Source organism: Podarcis raffonei, chromosome 8 (assembly GCF_027172205.1).
Source record: "Podarcis raffonei isolate rPodRaf1 chromosome 8, rPodRaf1.pri, whole genome shotgun sequence".
Taxonomy (NCBI): Eukaryota; Metazoa; Chordata; class Lepidosauria; order Squamata; family Lacertidae; genus Podarcis; species Podarcis raffonei.
This window is the reverse complement of record NC_070609.1, coordinates 8,275,100-8,288,740: the sequence shown is the minus strand read 5'-3', so window position 1 is coordinate 8,288,740 and position 13,641 is coordinate 8,275,100. Positions and strand designations below refer to the sequence as shown.

Genomic DNA, 13,641 nt, shown 5'->3' with positions numbered 1-13,641 from the left:
ACCTGAACGTCCGTCGCGGCTTCCTATTGGCTGCAGGAGCTTCCTGCAGCTAATCGGAAGCCGCCCCTTGGTTCCCGAACGTTTTGGAAGTCGAACGGACTTCCGGAATGGATTCTGTTTGACTTCTGAGGTATCACTGTACCCTTTGCACAGAAGAATACCTGTTGAGGTTTAGAGACTCCCCCCCAAAAAAATAATAATAAAAAAGGCAAAAGCCTTACACTGCCCCTCCTGGTGCAAAAGGAGATGGGAACCCTCAAACGTTTAGGATAAAAACCACCTCCCAGTTACAAGAAAATGAACAGGGGTGGCTGGGAGCAGAGGCCTTGACACACATTGGGGGGGGGATGCTATCTTGTGGGCTGCATGGACCCCAGTTTTAAAGTACGGCTATGACATTTATTCGTGCAAAGGGGTTGGACTAGATGATCCTTGGGACCCCTTCCAACTATGATTCTATGGAAAGCGTAATGCTGGTGGTCATCAAAAGAGGTTTAAAGACTGTCTCAAGGCAAATCTAAAACAATGTAGTACTGTATAAACACCAACAACTGGGAAACACTGGCCTGCGAGCGCTCCAGTTGGAGAACAGCCTTTACCAAAGGTGTCATGGACTTTGAAGACACTCGAACTCAGAACGCAAGGGAGAAACGTGCTCAGAGGAAGGCACGCTTGGCAAATCCACACCATGACCAACTTCCACCCGGGAACCAATGACCCCACTGTGGAAGAATATGTGGATCCAGAATTGGCCTCTACAGTCACTCACGGACTCCTTGTTAAAACCGTGTTTATGGAAGACAATCTTACTCAGCTATGAGTGATGGCCAAAGAAGATGATTCTATGATCTAAACCAGCGGTTCTTAAATGAGGACTGCTGCTCTCTTGCTTGCTTGATGTCTTTGGGTTCCCGAGCTTTCTAAAATGATAGTCATTATACGGGAGGGCGCTTGGAAGTTTTTGGAATTCAAACCTTTCCGCTGTTTGTCCTTTGTAGCCACAGTCTAACAAAGATGTACTTGTTCTGGGCTGGGGCGGAAGAGGTGATTTTGGAGAGCATGTGCCAGGAGTTCCTTCAGAGAAGCTGCCTCAGACGTTGCTGGCTTTATGCAGGCATAGCCACGGTCAAATGCAAACCGCTTTTAATTTTGGTTCCCCATGTCGGTTGATCACCAGCCTTTGGCCAAGGTTCAGGCATATGGCTTAACCATGGTTAAAGCAAGGGGAACTGTTTCTGTTTTGCTAGTGATTGAGACCGTCCAAATCTGGACGGAGCTGGAGTGCCTGAGATCCCAGAATGTGGAATGGGTGAGATTCAATAGGATATAAAAACTACAGAAAGGGGGTGGAGCAGGTGGTGCTACTTTAAATCGTCTTTCTCCAACCTGGTGCCCTCCAAACATTTTGAACTGCCATTCCCACCAGTCCTAGTCAGCAAGGCCTATAGGGGTTTGTAGCCTAAAACATCTGGGAGGCATGTGGAAAGGTTAATGGAGGCATTGGGAGCAATAATTTGGAAGACTTGTTGTTGTTTAGCCGTTTAGTCGTCTCCGACTCTTCGTGACCCCATGGAACAGAGCACACCAGGCACTCCTGTCTTCCACTGCCTCCCACAGTTTAGTCAAACTCATGCTGGTAGCTTCGAGAACACTGTCCCACCATCTCGTCCTCTGTCGTCCCTTTCTCCTTGTGCCCTCCAATATCAGGGTCTTTCCCAGGGAGTATTCTCTTATCATGAGGTGGCCAAAGTATTGGAGCCTCAGCTTCAGGATCTGTCCTTCCAAGTGAGCACTCAGGGCTGATTTCCTTCAGAATGGAGAGGTTTGATCTTCTTGCAGTCCATGGGACTCTCAAGAGTCTCCTCCAGCACCAGAATTCAAAAGCATCCATTCTTCGGCAATCAGCCTTCTTGATGGTCCAGCTCTCACTTCCATACATCACTACTGGGAAAACCATAGCTTTTACTATACGGACCTTGGTTGGCAAGGCGATCTCTACTTTTTAAGATGCTTGGAAGACTTACGCAGGAGCAAATGGAGTTAGTTTTGTCCTCTTCCCTAAAGCTGTAAGGGTGATAACTGAGGAGGAGAAAGAAGCTCAGGAGATTGCTGGAAGAGGAAATGGAAGACTTCATCCCAGGGTAAATAGCTGCTCAGTTATAATAACAGACAACATTTCAGATACGATTGTGCCTTTCGGAAAGAGATAAGGGGAGACTTGACCCTTCATTCAATAATGAGCAGTGTGCAGGGCAGGGCCGTAACCTGCTTTTCTCAAACCTGACACACCTGCAAGTAGAAAATAGCCTGGTTGGTGCAGAGCAGTCGCCTTGGGTTTCCGAAGAAAGAATTTCTCATAGATGGAGGCATGAGATAAAAGGGAGCAACGAGTTGGGAAGGTCAGATTCCTTTAGGTGGTGGCTCAGATTCACTGTAAGAGAGGTTCAGATGAAATCTCCATGTGGGTTGTATTCAGCTATGTTAGACGTACATACATATATCAGTGTTAGAAATTAGCCGGGCGCCAGTTGCATTTTGCCTGGTTGCAGTCAGCTGGTGAGTTGGGCACTGAGGCAGCAAAAGATACCACATTGGTTTTCTTTCTGATCTGGTATCCAGTTTCTCCCCTTTTGTGTTTCTCAGTAATATCCCCCCCCCCAATAAAATAAAATAAAATAAATCCATCTTATCACAGGATGCTTCTGTCAAGTGCTTTGCGGGAACTGTGATATCTCACCCTGGCATCTTTGCAGCTTTCAGTCAATGTAACGGCACAGTTCTCTGCATAATTTTTTTGCTCCTCTAAGTTTAGCATCTAGTGTTGCACCCATGTGTGGCCACCCATGTCTTCCAAGCACGAAACAGAATGGCGCGTGTTCCGCAGAACAGTACGCAGAGTTTTGAGAAGTCCGATCGTAGTCTGATAACCCGTTTGCTTGTGGTTGATATCCTGCAGTTCTGTTTTCATGTGAAATAAAAAAATTAAGGTCATATATAAAATAAATGTTCATAACTGTGTATATAAACCACATGTCTGAAACCCCACAGGAAAAGTCCTGAAAGCATTTTGTCCCTCCCGCATTAACCTCATATTTCTCTGCTAGGTCAAAGGAAAATCGAAAAGCCTCCCCATTATCTTTTTGTTCACAAGTCCTGTCTTAAGGGTATGTCTGTGTATGAATAGGGTGAACCTGTGACCTGGCTCAGGAATAAGTATTTATCATTACAAAAGACTGGCCAGGCTCCCCAGGTAATCCAACCATTAACAGGTAACCTGTCAGACGAGATAAACAACGCACTCAGATTTCTGGTGTAGACCGCCTTTTCTGTGATGTAGGTATGATGTATCTGGGGTGGTGGTCTTGGGTTACACCCCTTCTGTGATGTATGTATGATGTATGGAGGGATGGTCTTGAGCTCCAGGGCAGGGAATTTAAAATGTCTATATAAGGGCGGGCACACCTTGGTTCTTTCCTGCATGCAAGGGGAGCACCCTGTTGCAACAGTTCAATAAAGATCAGGCTTACGAGCTGCTTTGCTTCTCAATATTCTCTGGTTGGCCTCTGTTCTTTTCTCTGACTGATGGAGAACCTGCAAAGGACTCTGTAAGGGCTCTTGTGTTCCCCATAAGGGAATAAGGGCAGATTTTTGTTTATTACACATGACAGCCATGAAGAATTGAAAAATTATGTTTCGGACGTGAGGCCTTGGCCCACTAATGCTCTTCTCATGTGGGGTGGGGTCCGCCAATGTGGGGCACCCGACAGAACGTCCTGTGCAAGGTCTTAGTAAATTCTCCCTCCTGAAATCCACAGCAGGCGACAGTCCATTACACTTTCCTCTCAGTTCCCGAGGTTCAGCCTCCTTCTCAGGAACATCTCTCCCTGAAACATGCCCACATTTCTCTGGAGGCCAGGATTTGACATGCCCACCTGCCCATCTGAGCCGAGGAGAGATTGCAGAGCGCTTCTCTATGCACAAACATGGCAGTGGCTCACGCAGGTGCGTTTCCCTCACTGTTTAATATGGGCATGGGGCGCACCCACATCCTTTTGTGGCCCTCTTTTCTGCATTTTTAGATGGGGCGGCCATTTTGTGACATGCAGCAGCCCCCTCCCCAAATGGCAGCCATTTTGCCACTTTCTCAAAATTCCAAATGCTCCCACCGGCCCCCCAAAATGGTTGGCGGCCCCTGGGAAGGGCTGCTCCTCCCTCGCCACAAATTTGGAAGGGCACGGGAGTGAAAAAGTCCACTAAAAGCAGGATTGTTGGCGCTGGGAAAGAGCAGTGTGAGGGAAAGCGAAGAGATCTAGCGAAGAAGGAAATGGGGGGGGGGAGAGAAAAGGAGACGCTTAACAGCTTGAAAGAAACTGCCACAGCCATCTGACATAATGGCTTAACCAACATAGGTGACTTGGGAATCCAATCAATTTGTCTGCCCCAGTAGCCAGTCACTGTTTCCCAGCCTGGCCTACCTCGCACGGTCGTTGTGGGCCGGCTGATAATTTAATTTATGCTAATATTGTTCAATTATGGGTTAGGTTCCTTCAATTTATGAAGTAATGATGCACTTTTATGCTCCGCAAATCTCGAGTGATGGCTGCCCAGCTCTCCTTACACCCCGTAGCAAACCACTATTGCATCTGGCGTCCCAAAAGACAGCTAAATAGCCTTCGGGCACCAGGTTTAACAGCCCACCTCTTTATGGAGGCTACAGGAGGCTATTTAACCTTGTTATTTCTGTCTCTGGTCCTGATCTGGATTGTTTCCTGCTTCTCTTTGCTTTCCCCCGCTCCTGATTTGATTATAGGGTGCTGATTTGATTGCTTTTCCTCTGCTGATGGGTTGGTGCTTTGGCTCCTTGTAGTGAGCCGCACCTGTTGAATTCCTGTCAGGTGGCTATTGAAAAACGACGGAGAAATAACAATGCTGGCAATGTGGATTGCTGCGCCTTGATTTTGTTTTCCTTGTGCCGGGGTGAGTGGGGTTGTGCTTGTGCTGAAATAGAATTTGGGGTGCAGGGAGATGGAACAAAATTTGCCGTAATGCTGCATGTGCATAACTGCATCCGAAGTCACTTGTTTCAAATAGCAGAAGACATCTGAAGAGAGCCCTGTTTAGGGAAGCTTTTAATGTTTAATAGATTATTGTATTTTAATATTCTGTTGGAAGCCGCCCAGAGTGGCTGGGGAAACCCAGCCAGATGGGCGGGGAATAAATAATAATAATTATTATTATTATTATTATTATTATTGCAGGACGAGTTGGGAAAGGGAGGGGCTGGTCTGCACGTGCGTAGCTCCCTGCGGGCTTGGGGGGGGGCTTCTTGATCTGGCATGCCACCCCTTTCTGTGCTGCAAGAGGAGAAAGTAGGGCTGCCCCCCTAAGTGCTGATGGGGTCTCCCCTCTCCAAATTGGGTCAGTATTCTGCTCTATGGAGCCAGCCACTCGCTCCTGGCATTGGAGTCTTAATCTTGTTTGTGCTGCCCAGTTAATCCTCTGGCAGTTCCAAGCCCTGAATTGATGGCGTGGGGAGAAAAGTGGTAACGAGAGGGGATTAGGGTGCAAGGAAATTCAGGAACCTAGTGAGCAAAGGTGAAGACTGTGATATCCGATCTATCCAGGAGTTACGGCAACGCAGCAGGTTATTCTCGGCCAAGGCTTGGATGACCCAGAGAGGCAGGGAGAATGGAGGTACACAGGCTCTGAAATGAACTGTAGGTTGTGAGCGAAGTGAGCGACTCAGCAGTGGGGAGCCTGGAAGTCCCCTTGGGGCATGGGCTTTCTGGGTAGCCCTAGGTAGACACTGGCTACAAAATGTGGGGATAATAAGCACACTGGCACGTAATAATCATAATATTTTTTATTTATACCCCACCCTCCCCAGCCAAGACCAGGCTCAGGGCGGCTAACACCAGGTATAAAAACAATTCATTAAAATACAACTTAAAAACAAGATTAAAATACAACATTAAAATGCAGCCTCATTTCAGTAGAAACCCAAATTGAAAACTTTTTGGGGATGAAAATGTCAAATCTTCACCAAGGCCATCTATCCAGACTGGTCCTACGTGGGCCAGAAAAAAGCCAGGGAAGTCTCCAAAGAGGAGTTCCATCACAGAAGGAGAAAGGATAGAGGGGAAGGGGATCAAGTTGATTCCAAGCCAAAGGCCGGGCGGAACAACTCTGTCTTACAGGCCCTGCGGAAAGAAATCAGATCCCGCAGGGCCCTGGTCTCATGAGGCAGAGCGTTCCACCAGGTCGGAGCCAGTGTTGTTCAATTATGGGTTAAGGTCCTTCAATTTATGAAGTAATGTTGCACTTTTATGCTCCTCAGATCTCAAGTGATGGCTGCCCAGCTCTCCTCATGCCCCGTAGCAAAAAGCCCTGGCTCTGGTTGAGGCTAATCTGACTTCCTTAGGGCCCGGGACCCGTAGGGTGTTGCTATTTATGGACCTTAAGGTCCTCTGTGGGGCATACCAGGAGAGGTGGTCTCGTAGGACAGAGGGGAAACTGTGATCCCATAACTTTGCTGCCTTATGGGAAATCTTTGGGAGAAGAAAAGGCTTGGGAGCAAACCGTGCACAAATCTGAAGGGGAGTCCCTAAGGCAGTTGGATGGTGCCTTGCATTCCTTCTTCAAGCAATGGATGCTACCTGGAAGGACTTGGTTAACAAGCAATGAAACGGCATACTGGAATAAAAGGAGCCGCTCTGGTTTGACCCAGTGGAGCCTGGACATTCCTGTGAGAGGCAGCATGGTGTAGTGGTTAATGTTGGGCTAGGACCTGGGAGGCCAGGGTTCGAATCCCCACTCAGGCATGAAGCTCCCTGGGTGACCTTGGGCCAGTCAGTGTCTCTCAGCCTAACCTACCTGACAGGTTGTTGTAGGGATTCATTGAGGAGAAGGGAGAACCACATACATTGTCTTGAATTCCTTGGAAGAAAAGGTGTCATTATATAGCTAATGAAGTAAAATAAATGCATTTTGGGAAGCGTTATGGAGGTAGCGTCCTGGAGGGCTCTTTAGAAGGCTGGCATTTTTGTCACCATCACCTGCCAGGGAGGAGTTGGAATTTGCTTGCAGGCAAATCAGCCTTGCAAACGAGTCTCCAAAAACCGCAAGCCCAAACACACACACAATGTTTACAAGCTTTGCCATCGATACGCAAGAGCGCGCAGCTAGTCAACGCTTCTGTGTGTATGTGTGGATTTGCAGCTTCTGCTGATTTGTGTGCTTTGGCTCGATACAGTTTTTGGGAGCACCCTGTTGCCCTTTAAGTTGGGAGAAGTTATTTTTGGAGATCTGCAACTAGTGCATGGGGTACCAACTTGTGGGACCCTCCAGATCAGCCTTTCTCAGCCTGTGGGTCCCCAGATATTGTTGAACTACAACTCCCATCACCCCTAGCTAGCAAGGCCAGAGCTCAGGGATGATGGGAGTTGTAGTCCACCAACATCTGGGGACCCACAGGTTGAGAACCGCTGCTCCAGATGCTTCCATCAGCCACAGTCAACATGGCCAGTTGTTAGGGAGAATGATGAGTCCAGCAACATCTGGAGTACCACAGAAGGGCCACCCTTGAACCCCTAGCTGCCTTTGGGGTCTATGCAGGACGCTGAAAATAGAAACTGCTGAGGGCGAAGGTTGTACTTGGGCTACAAGGGTTTGGGGAATGTGAAGAGGGTGGGTTGAGAGTACCCTGTCGATTGAGAGAGGCTATTTCCCTCTGGAACCCTGTTTTTCATGTTTGTTTTTTCTCTTTTTCCACGCAGGAACATCTTCCCTTCCAACTTGGTGTCAGCCGCATTCCGATCGGTGAGTTGCTTAACTCCTCCCAACCTCCCCCATCCCCACAATTCTCCCCCTTCCATTGAACCCAAGGCAGGCAGTGCTGGATTTTGCACCAAACACTACATCGCACAAAGCAAAGCATTTGGGTACTTGTGATGCCAGAAGGGGCTTTCACAATCATTTTTTAAAATTGATTCTTTGTTAGCTTTTTCTAACAAAGCTTGACCATTTGCATTGTGAGCACAATGGCCTGCTGGATGGGGCCAGTGGCCCATCTAGGCCCACATCCTGTTCTCAGTGGCCAACCAGATGTCTGGAAACAGGATTCGGGCACCGGAGTGCTCTCCATCTGGTGGTTTCCTGTGACTGGTATTCAGAAGCTGTGGAGGCAGAGCCTAGCCATGGCTAGTAGCCCTCCATGAATTTGCCAAATCCTCTTCTAAAGTCATCCCGCTTGGTGGCCCTCACTGACTCCTGTGGACAGTGATGACCACCAACCTAGATAGCTTAATTTGTCTCATCCTCTTCTAAAGCCATATAGAGAGCCCTTTCAGGAGTTGTGATTCTCTCCAGAAAAGGGAGTGGGAGGCTAAGAAAACCGGGGAGCAGTTGCTTCTTTCCAGAGTGGAGGAAGCTAGACCAGACAACTGCTTCGGTTACAAAACAGCCCGTGCTGCTCAGTTGCCAGGATACGCAATCGCTTTGGGACACAAAGCGTACCTTTGCTTTGGAAACCTGAAATAATTTCCACGAGGAGAAGTGCAACGTGCTGGCCAGATCTCAAAGGAACCCTTCCCAGCGTTCAGCATAATATGGCATTGCTACAGAGCTATAAAACTCTTTACTAAACCTTTCCCAACCTGCGGACAGACCTAGCCAACGCGGCTGGTTGATGAAGGCGGCCCAATACTGCTTTCTGTTGCAAGCAGCCGTCCAGGAAATGTGGGGTCAATTTTTGGAAGAGGCACCTGGCTGGACCTTCTCATCTCATCCCGCTGGACTCTTCTTGCGTTCTTACAATTTCCCTGTAAACACCTTGCCCTGACTGCTGCTGCTACAACTACTACTAAACTAACAATAGCAATAATTTTATTATTTATATCCCACCCATCTGACTGGGTTGCCCTAGCTGCTCTGGGCGGCTTCCGGCAGATATAAAAACATTGTAAAACATCAAACATTAAAAACTTTCCTGTACAGGGCTGCCTTCAGATTTCTTCTAAAAGTTGTGTAGTTCTTTATCTCCTTGACATCCGATAGGAGGGTGATTCTCAGGGAGGGTGCCACTACCGAGAAGGCCCTCTGCCTGGTTCCCTGTAACTTCACTTCTCACAGTGAGGGAACCACCATAAGGCCCTCAGAGCTGGACCTCTGTGTCCAGGTTGAACGATGAAGATGCTCTTTCAGGTATACTGGGCCATTTAGGGCTATAAAGATCAGCACCAACACTTTGAATTGTGCTCGGAAACTTACTGGGAGCCAATGTAGATCCTTTAGGACTGGCATTGAATGGTCCCAGCAGCTGCTCCCGGTCACTAGTCTGGCAGCTGTGTTCCAGATTAGTTGTAGTTTCTGGGTCACCTTCAAAGGTAGCCCCACATAGAGCACAAGGCAGTAGTCTAAGCAGGAGCTAACCAGTGCATGGACCACTCTGGCGAGACCGTCTGCAGGCAGGAGGACGTTGATTTTCAAATCTGGGTTTGCAATGAGTGCCTAAATCCCGAGACTGCAAATGTATTTTGAGCAGGGAACATGAACGGGGAGAGAGAACATCAGGCGTGAGTCTGGAGAGACTCCGTTTCAGATCCCCTCCAGCCACAAATCTCACTTGGGCTAGTCACCACCTCCTGGCTTAGCCTTCCTCCCAATGATGCTTTTAACAACACCAGTAGAGCCCCACAGCTCCATCAGTCTAAAAGCCCATCTCTGGTCCAGCCCCCTGTTCTCAGTGGCCATGGAGATGCCTCTAGGAAGCCTGCAAGCAAGTTATTCGTTTCGAGCTGCATTGGAGAATTGGTATGTCTGGCAGGAGGTCTCTGGGGTCTCTCCCAGACTTGTAAATCAATATGCCTCTGGCTCCTCTGCTTGCCGCTTCGAAGACAGTGACTGAGAAGTTACGAGATTCCCTATCTGCAGTGAGCAGTTGCTTGCTACTTACTCTCACATGCTGCTGTCTTAGCAATGTGCTAATTAAACATCTTCCTTTCCACCAGAGGCTTAAAAAAAGAGAGAGGCCTTTTGTGTGTGGTTACAAAACAATACCCTACATTAATGTTCCCCTGCTTTTTATTGACTGTTCTTTGTGATGCATTAATCCTCTTTAGGACGCAGGCAGGGTATGGGCAGCGAAGCCAGCTTGGCTTAATTTTTAATAGCCTTGTTAAAGGAACAAAGGTGAATTCCCAGGTCAATTCGCAGGGGACAGATCCAGGCAGCACATGCGGAAGGACGGCTTCTGCCTGCATCTCCCACCCGTTCAGCTTGGAACTGTTGGCACATCCCTGCTTCCCCACGGCTCAATGTCTAGTGGATGAATAATCTGAATTCTTAACAAATAAATTGATCGGTTAATCTTCCCACTTGTCAAAAAACTCCATACCGGTGTGTTTTTGAGATAATTGGCCAGTTGTTCATCCCCTTTACCCAAGCGGCCTCTGTAGGGTTCAATGAGAAGCCCCTTTTAAGAAATCATTTTCAAACTTCCTAGTACAGTAACACCTCCAGAACCATTGTCTCCAAAGGGTGCCCTTAATATCTCGGCTCCACTGAGCAATTAATCCACACCCACTGTTGATTGATTTACTGAGCAAAGCTTGCCACCGAACCATCATCTTGCTAGTTGGATTGGGATTGCGGTGGGATATATTGATAATCTGTTCTTCCCCAGCCGTAGGGGAGCGACCAGGGTTTGCACCTTCTGAATGGGGAGGTGGATGAACTAACAGCCTGCAGTTTTCCTGACTGTGTTGAAAGCATCCACAGAACCCCATGCAGGTACAAAGTGATTTTATTCTCAGCCACAGCTGACATTGTCCTTCCCTCTTTGTGTTTCTCCCCAGTATGCAACCAGTTATAAACTGGTGATAGAGAAGAAGAACAGGACAGGAGTCAGCGAGAATATCACGTTTGGTGAAAACGTAACAGTTGGTGAAACCATTGTGGAGATGAAGGTAAGAGAAATGGGAAGCTTGTTGGGCTAATTTTCAAGCACCATCCTTAGCAAACAGCTCCCAGAATCCTTTGGGGGGAAACCATGACAGTTTAAAGTGGTATCATAGCACTTTCAAAGTATGGTATGAATGGGGACTTGCTGTTCCACTTGTTCCTATTTACCCGTGGCTCACGAAAGTTAGCGATGAACACTGGCTTGCTTTCGTTTCCGCCGTGCCTTTAGCAGGTGACACCCCTGCTTGTCTGAACTGCACAAGAATTTCCCACCCAGGCTGTTTTATGGGTCTCCTCTTTGCTCTTGGCCATGGGACCAGCCACAAAGCCCTGTCCCCTCATTGCCACTGGGCCTCTTCTGGCTTGATAACTAAGTGCTGCCGAGTTTTCTGAGGAGAAGTATGGATGTCTTTTAGCTCAGCTGTTTGAAGAAGGGGAGTCAGGGCTGCGTTGAGGAGGGGGGACCATTTGATTGTTTTAGCTGCGGATATGCCAAGATTTGCATTAGGGATATATTGTGGTTTTACGATAGAATTGTTGAGGAGCAGACCTGCAAAAGCCAGAGTTAAGGGTAAGTGGTCGCTTTCAATGTTAGAGCCCACCTGGAACTCCGTGACAAACTTGTATGCAAATCTTGAGATTAGGATATAATCTATGACACTACCGCCAAACTTTCTGGAGTGGGTGTATTCCCCAGGGCAATCCCCCTCTATATTGCCGTTTAATATCAGCAGGTCCCTCCATGGCCTAGGCTAAGCAAAGCCCTGGGTAGTTGCATCTAAGATCTTTAGAAAGGCGGGCAGTGCCTCTATCTAAATGGATGTCAGAGTCCAGAAACTGGTTGTAGTCGGTGTATAAGCTGTCATCATTAGCACCCATGCGTGCGTTGAAATCTCCACCAATAATGAGCAGAACAGCAGGATGGATGGATTCGAGAGACTCTATTTAGGACTCTAAATCTGCCCAAGTGGCCTTAATTGTTGATTTTTTTCTGGCAAGGAGATATATAGACGCTGACCAGCAATAAAGAGGCTCTCGTTCTTCCGGGAGAAGTATTCCCTTTCTGAAAAGCACTTGCTGGGCCTTGTTTTCCTGTGGCCCAGGGAGTTGTCGTGGAAGGATACAGAAGAGGCACTCCCTGTGGGTGAGGTGGCAGCTGGTGCTGTTACGCCTCAATCGGTGGTGCCACAGATAGAGAAAAGGGTGGCAGGAGCAGTTTCGGGGGGGGGGGTAACAGTTGCTGCTGGCCTCCAGTTGTTGCTGACTCGGTGTCAGGGACTGGACTGAGGAGGAATGGTGGAGACCGACCTCTCCCTCCTGCTGCACTTCCCAGAGAAGAGGGAGACAGTATAGATTTAGAACTGTGGTTTGCAGAAGGTCACAGATCAGAGGCTGCAGAGGGGAGAAGCTGGAAAATACTGGGAGAGGAGCAGGAGGAAGAAGCAGTAGTAGGGGAAATTCAGCTAACAGACTCAGTGTCTTTGGAAAGCGTGCCAGACTGGTGGGCATTGAGTGTAGGAGAGCAGAAAGCTAAGAGGCAGAAAGCACAGATTAGCTGATGTAGGAATGGTGTATAATAGGAGAGACACGGAGCGGGTGGGATTTTACTCGGAGCAACGCCACTGTCCAAGAGGCGACATCTCTACATCTCTCTCTCTGAATATTGAATAAAATACTTTGGTAAGAACGTCTTGTTTTCCCATTTCTGCAAACCTTCCCCCAACCGCTGTAACCTCAGGACAAAGGGCAAATTATTTGCTTGCTTATAATCTCAATGATATGACTGTTGTGTGCAGACGTCTGCCTTGAGGGCAGGGAAACCCTCGACCCTTTTTCAAATTCCTGGCTATTTTTGTGACGGAAGCCTTTCCTCCCTCTTGCCGTCCCCTTAGATCCCCACAGGCACAGAGGTGGAAGGGATGAACATCCTGGGCCTGGTGGTCTTCGCCATCGTCTTTGGGATTGCTCTGCGGAAGCTCGGGCCGGAAGGCGAGAACCTGATCAAGTTCTTCAACTCCTTCAACGAAGCCACGATGGTGCTCGTCTCCTGGATCATGTGGTAAGGAGGCCTCCCGGTCCACATTTCCCCAGGAGTCTCACAGGGGAACAGTGCAGGTGGAGATAAAATGTTAACACAGAAGAGTTGGTTGCAAGGCCTCTCTGGTCTGGGTTTTGTGCATTCCTGTGAAGTTCTCTGCCAAACTGAGGTAGCAAAAGCTGATTTCTGATACAGTGGTACCTCGGGTTGAGAACTTAATTCGTTCTGGAGGTCTGTTCTTAACCTGAAACAGTTCTTAACCTGATCACCGCCACACAATTTCTGTTCTCATCCTGCAGCAAAGTTCTTAAACTGAGGTACTATTTCTGGGTTAGTGGAGTATGTAACCTGAAGCGTCTGTAACCCGAGGTACCACTGTACACATATGTGGTGCAATCACATCTTACGCGGAAGTTTGTTTCTAAGGGTTCCATGTATACATGAAAATATCATCTACCCAAAGCCTTGGAGCCACCCCATAGGTAGCCGGGGGGGGGGGGAGAAAAAGAAGCCCCAGTATCCCCAGAGTCTGCACATCAAGCAGGCTTTGCCCTCCAGGCAAGACGGACTGTTAAAAAACCCTTTTTACACCGGGAAACCCCAAGCAAACCTGGCACAAAAAGGATTTTCAAGCTCTCCGCTTT

At 48.2% G+C, this 13,641-nt stretch overlaps 1 protein-coding gene across 1 annotated transcript in view; it reads left to right on the top strand.

The window, feature by feature from the left end:
* Window positions 1-13,641, top strand: part of SLC1A5 (solute carrier family 1 member 5) — a 40,931-nt gene that overhangs the window by 11,678 nt on the left and 15,612 nt on the right. Inside the window, exons 2-4 of the mRNA XM_053401888.1 lie at window positions 7,776-7,818; window positions 10,854-10,964; window positions 12,852-13,018. Of these exons, the coding sequence (XP_053257863.1) occupies window positions 7,776-7,818; window positions 10,854-10,964; window positions 12,852-13,018 (321 nt within the window). The remainder of the gene's footprint in view (window positions 1-7,775; window positions 7,819-10,853; window positions 10,965-12,851; window positions 13,019-13,641) is intronic.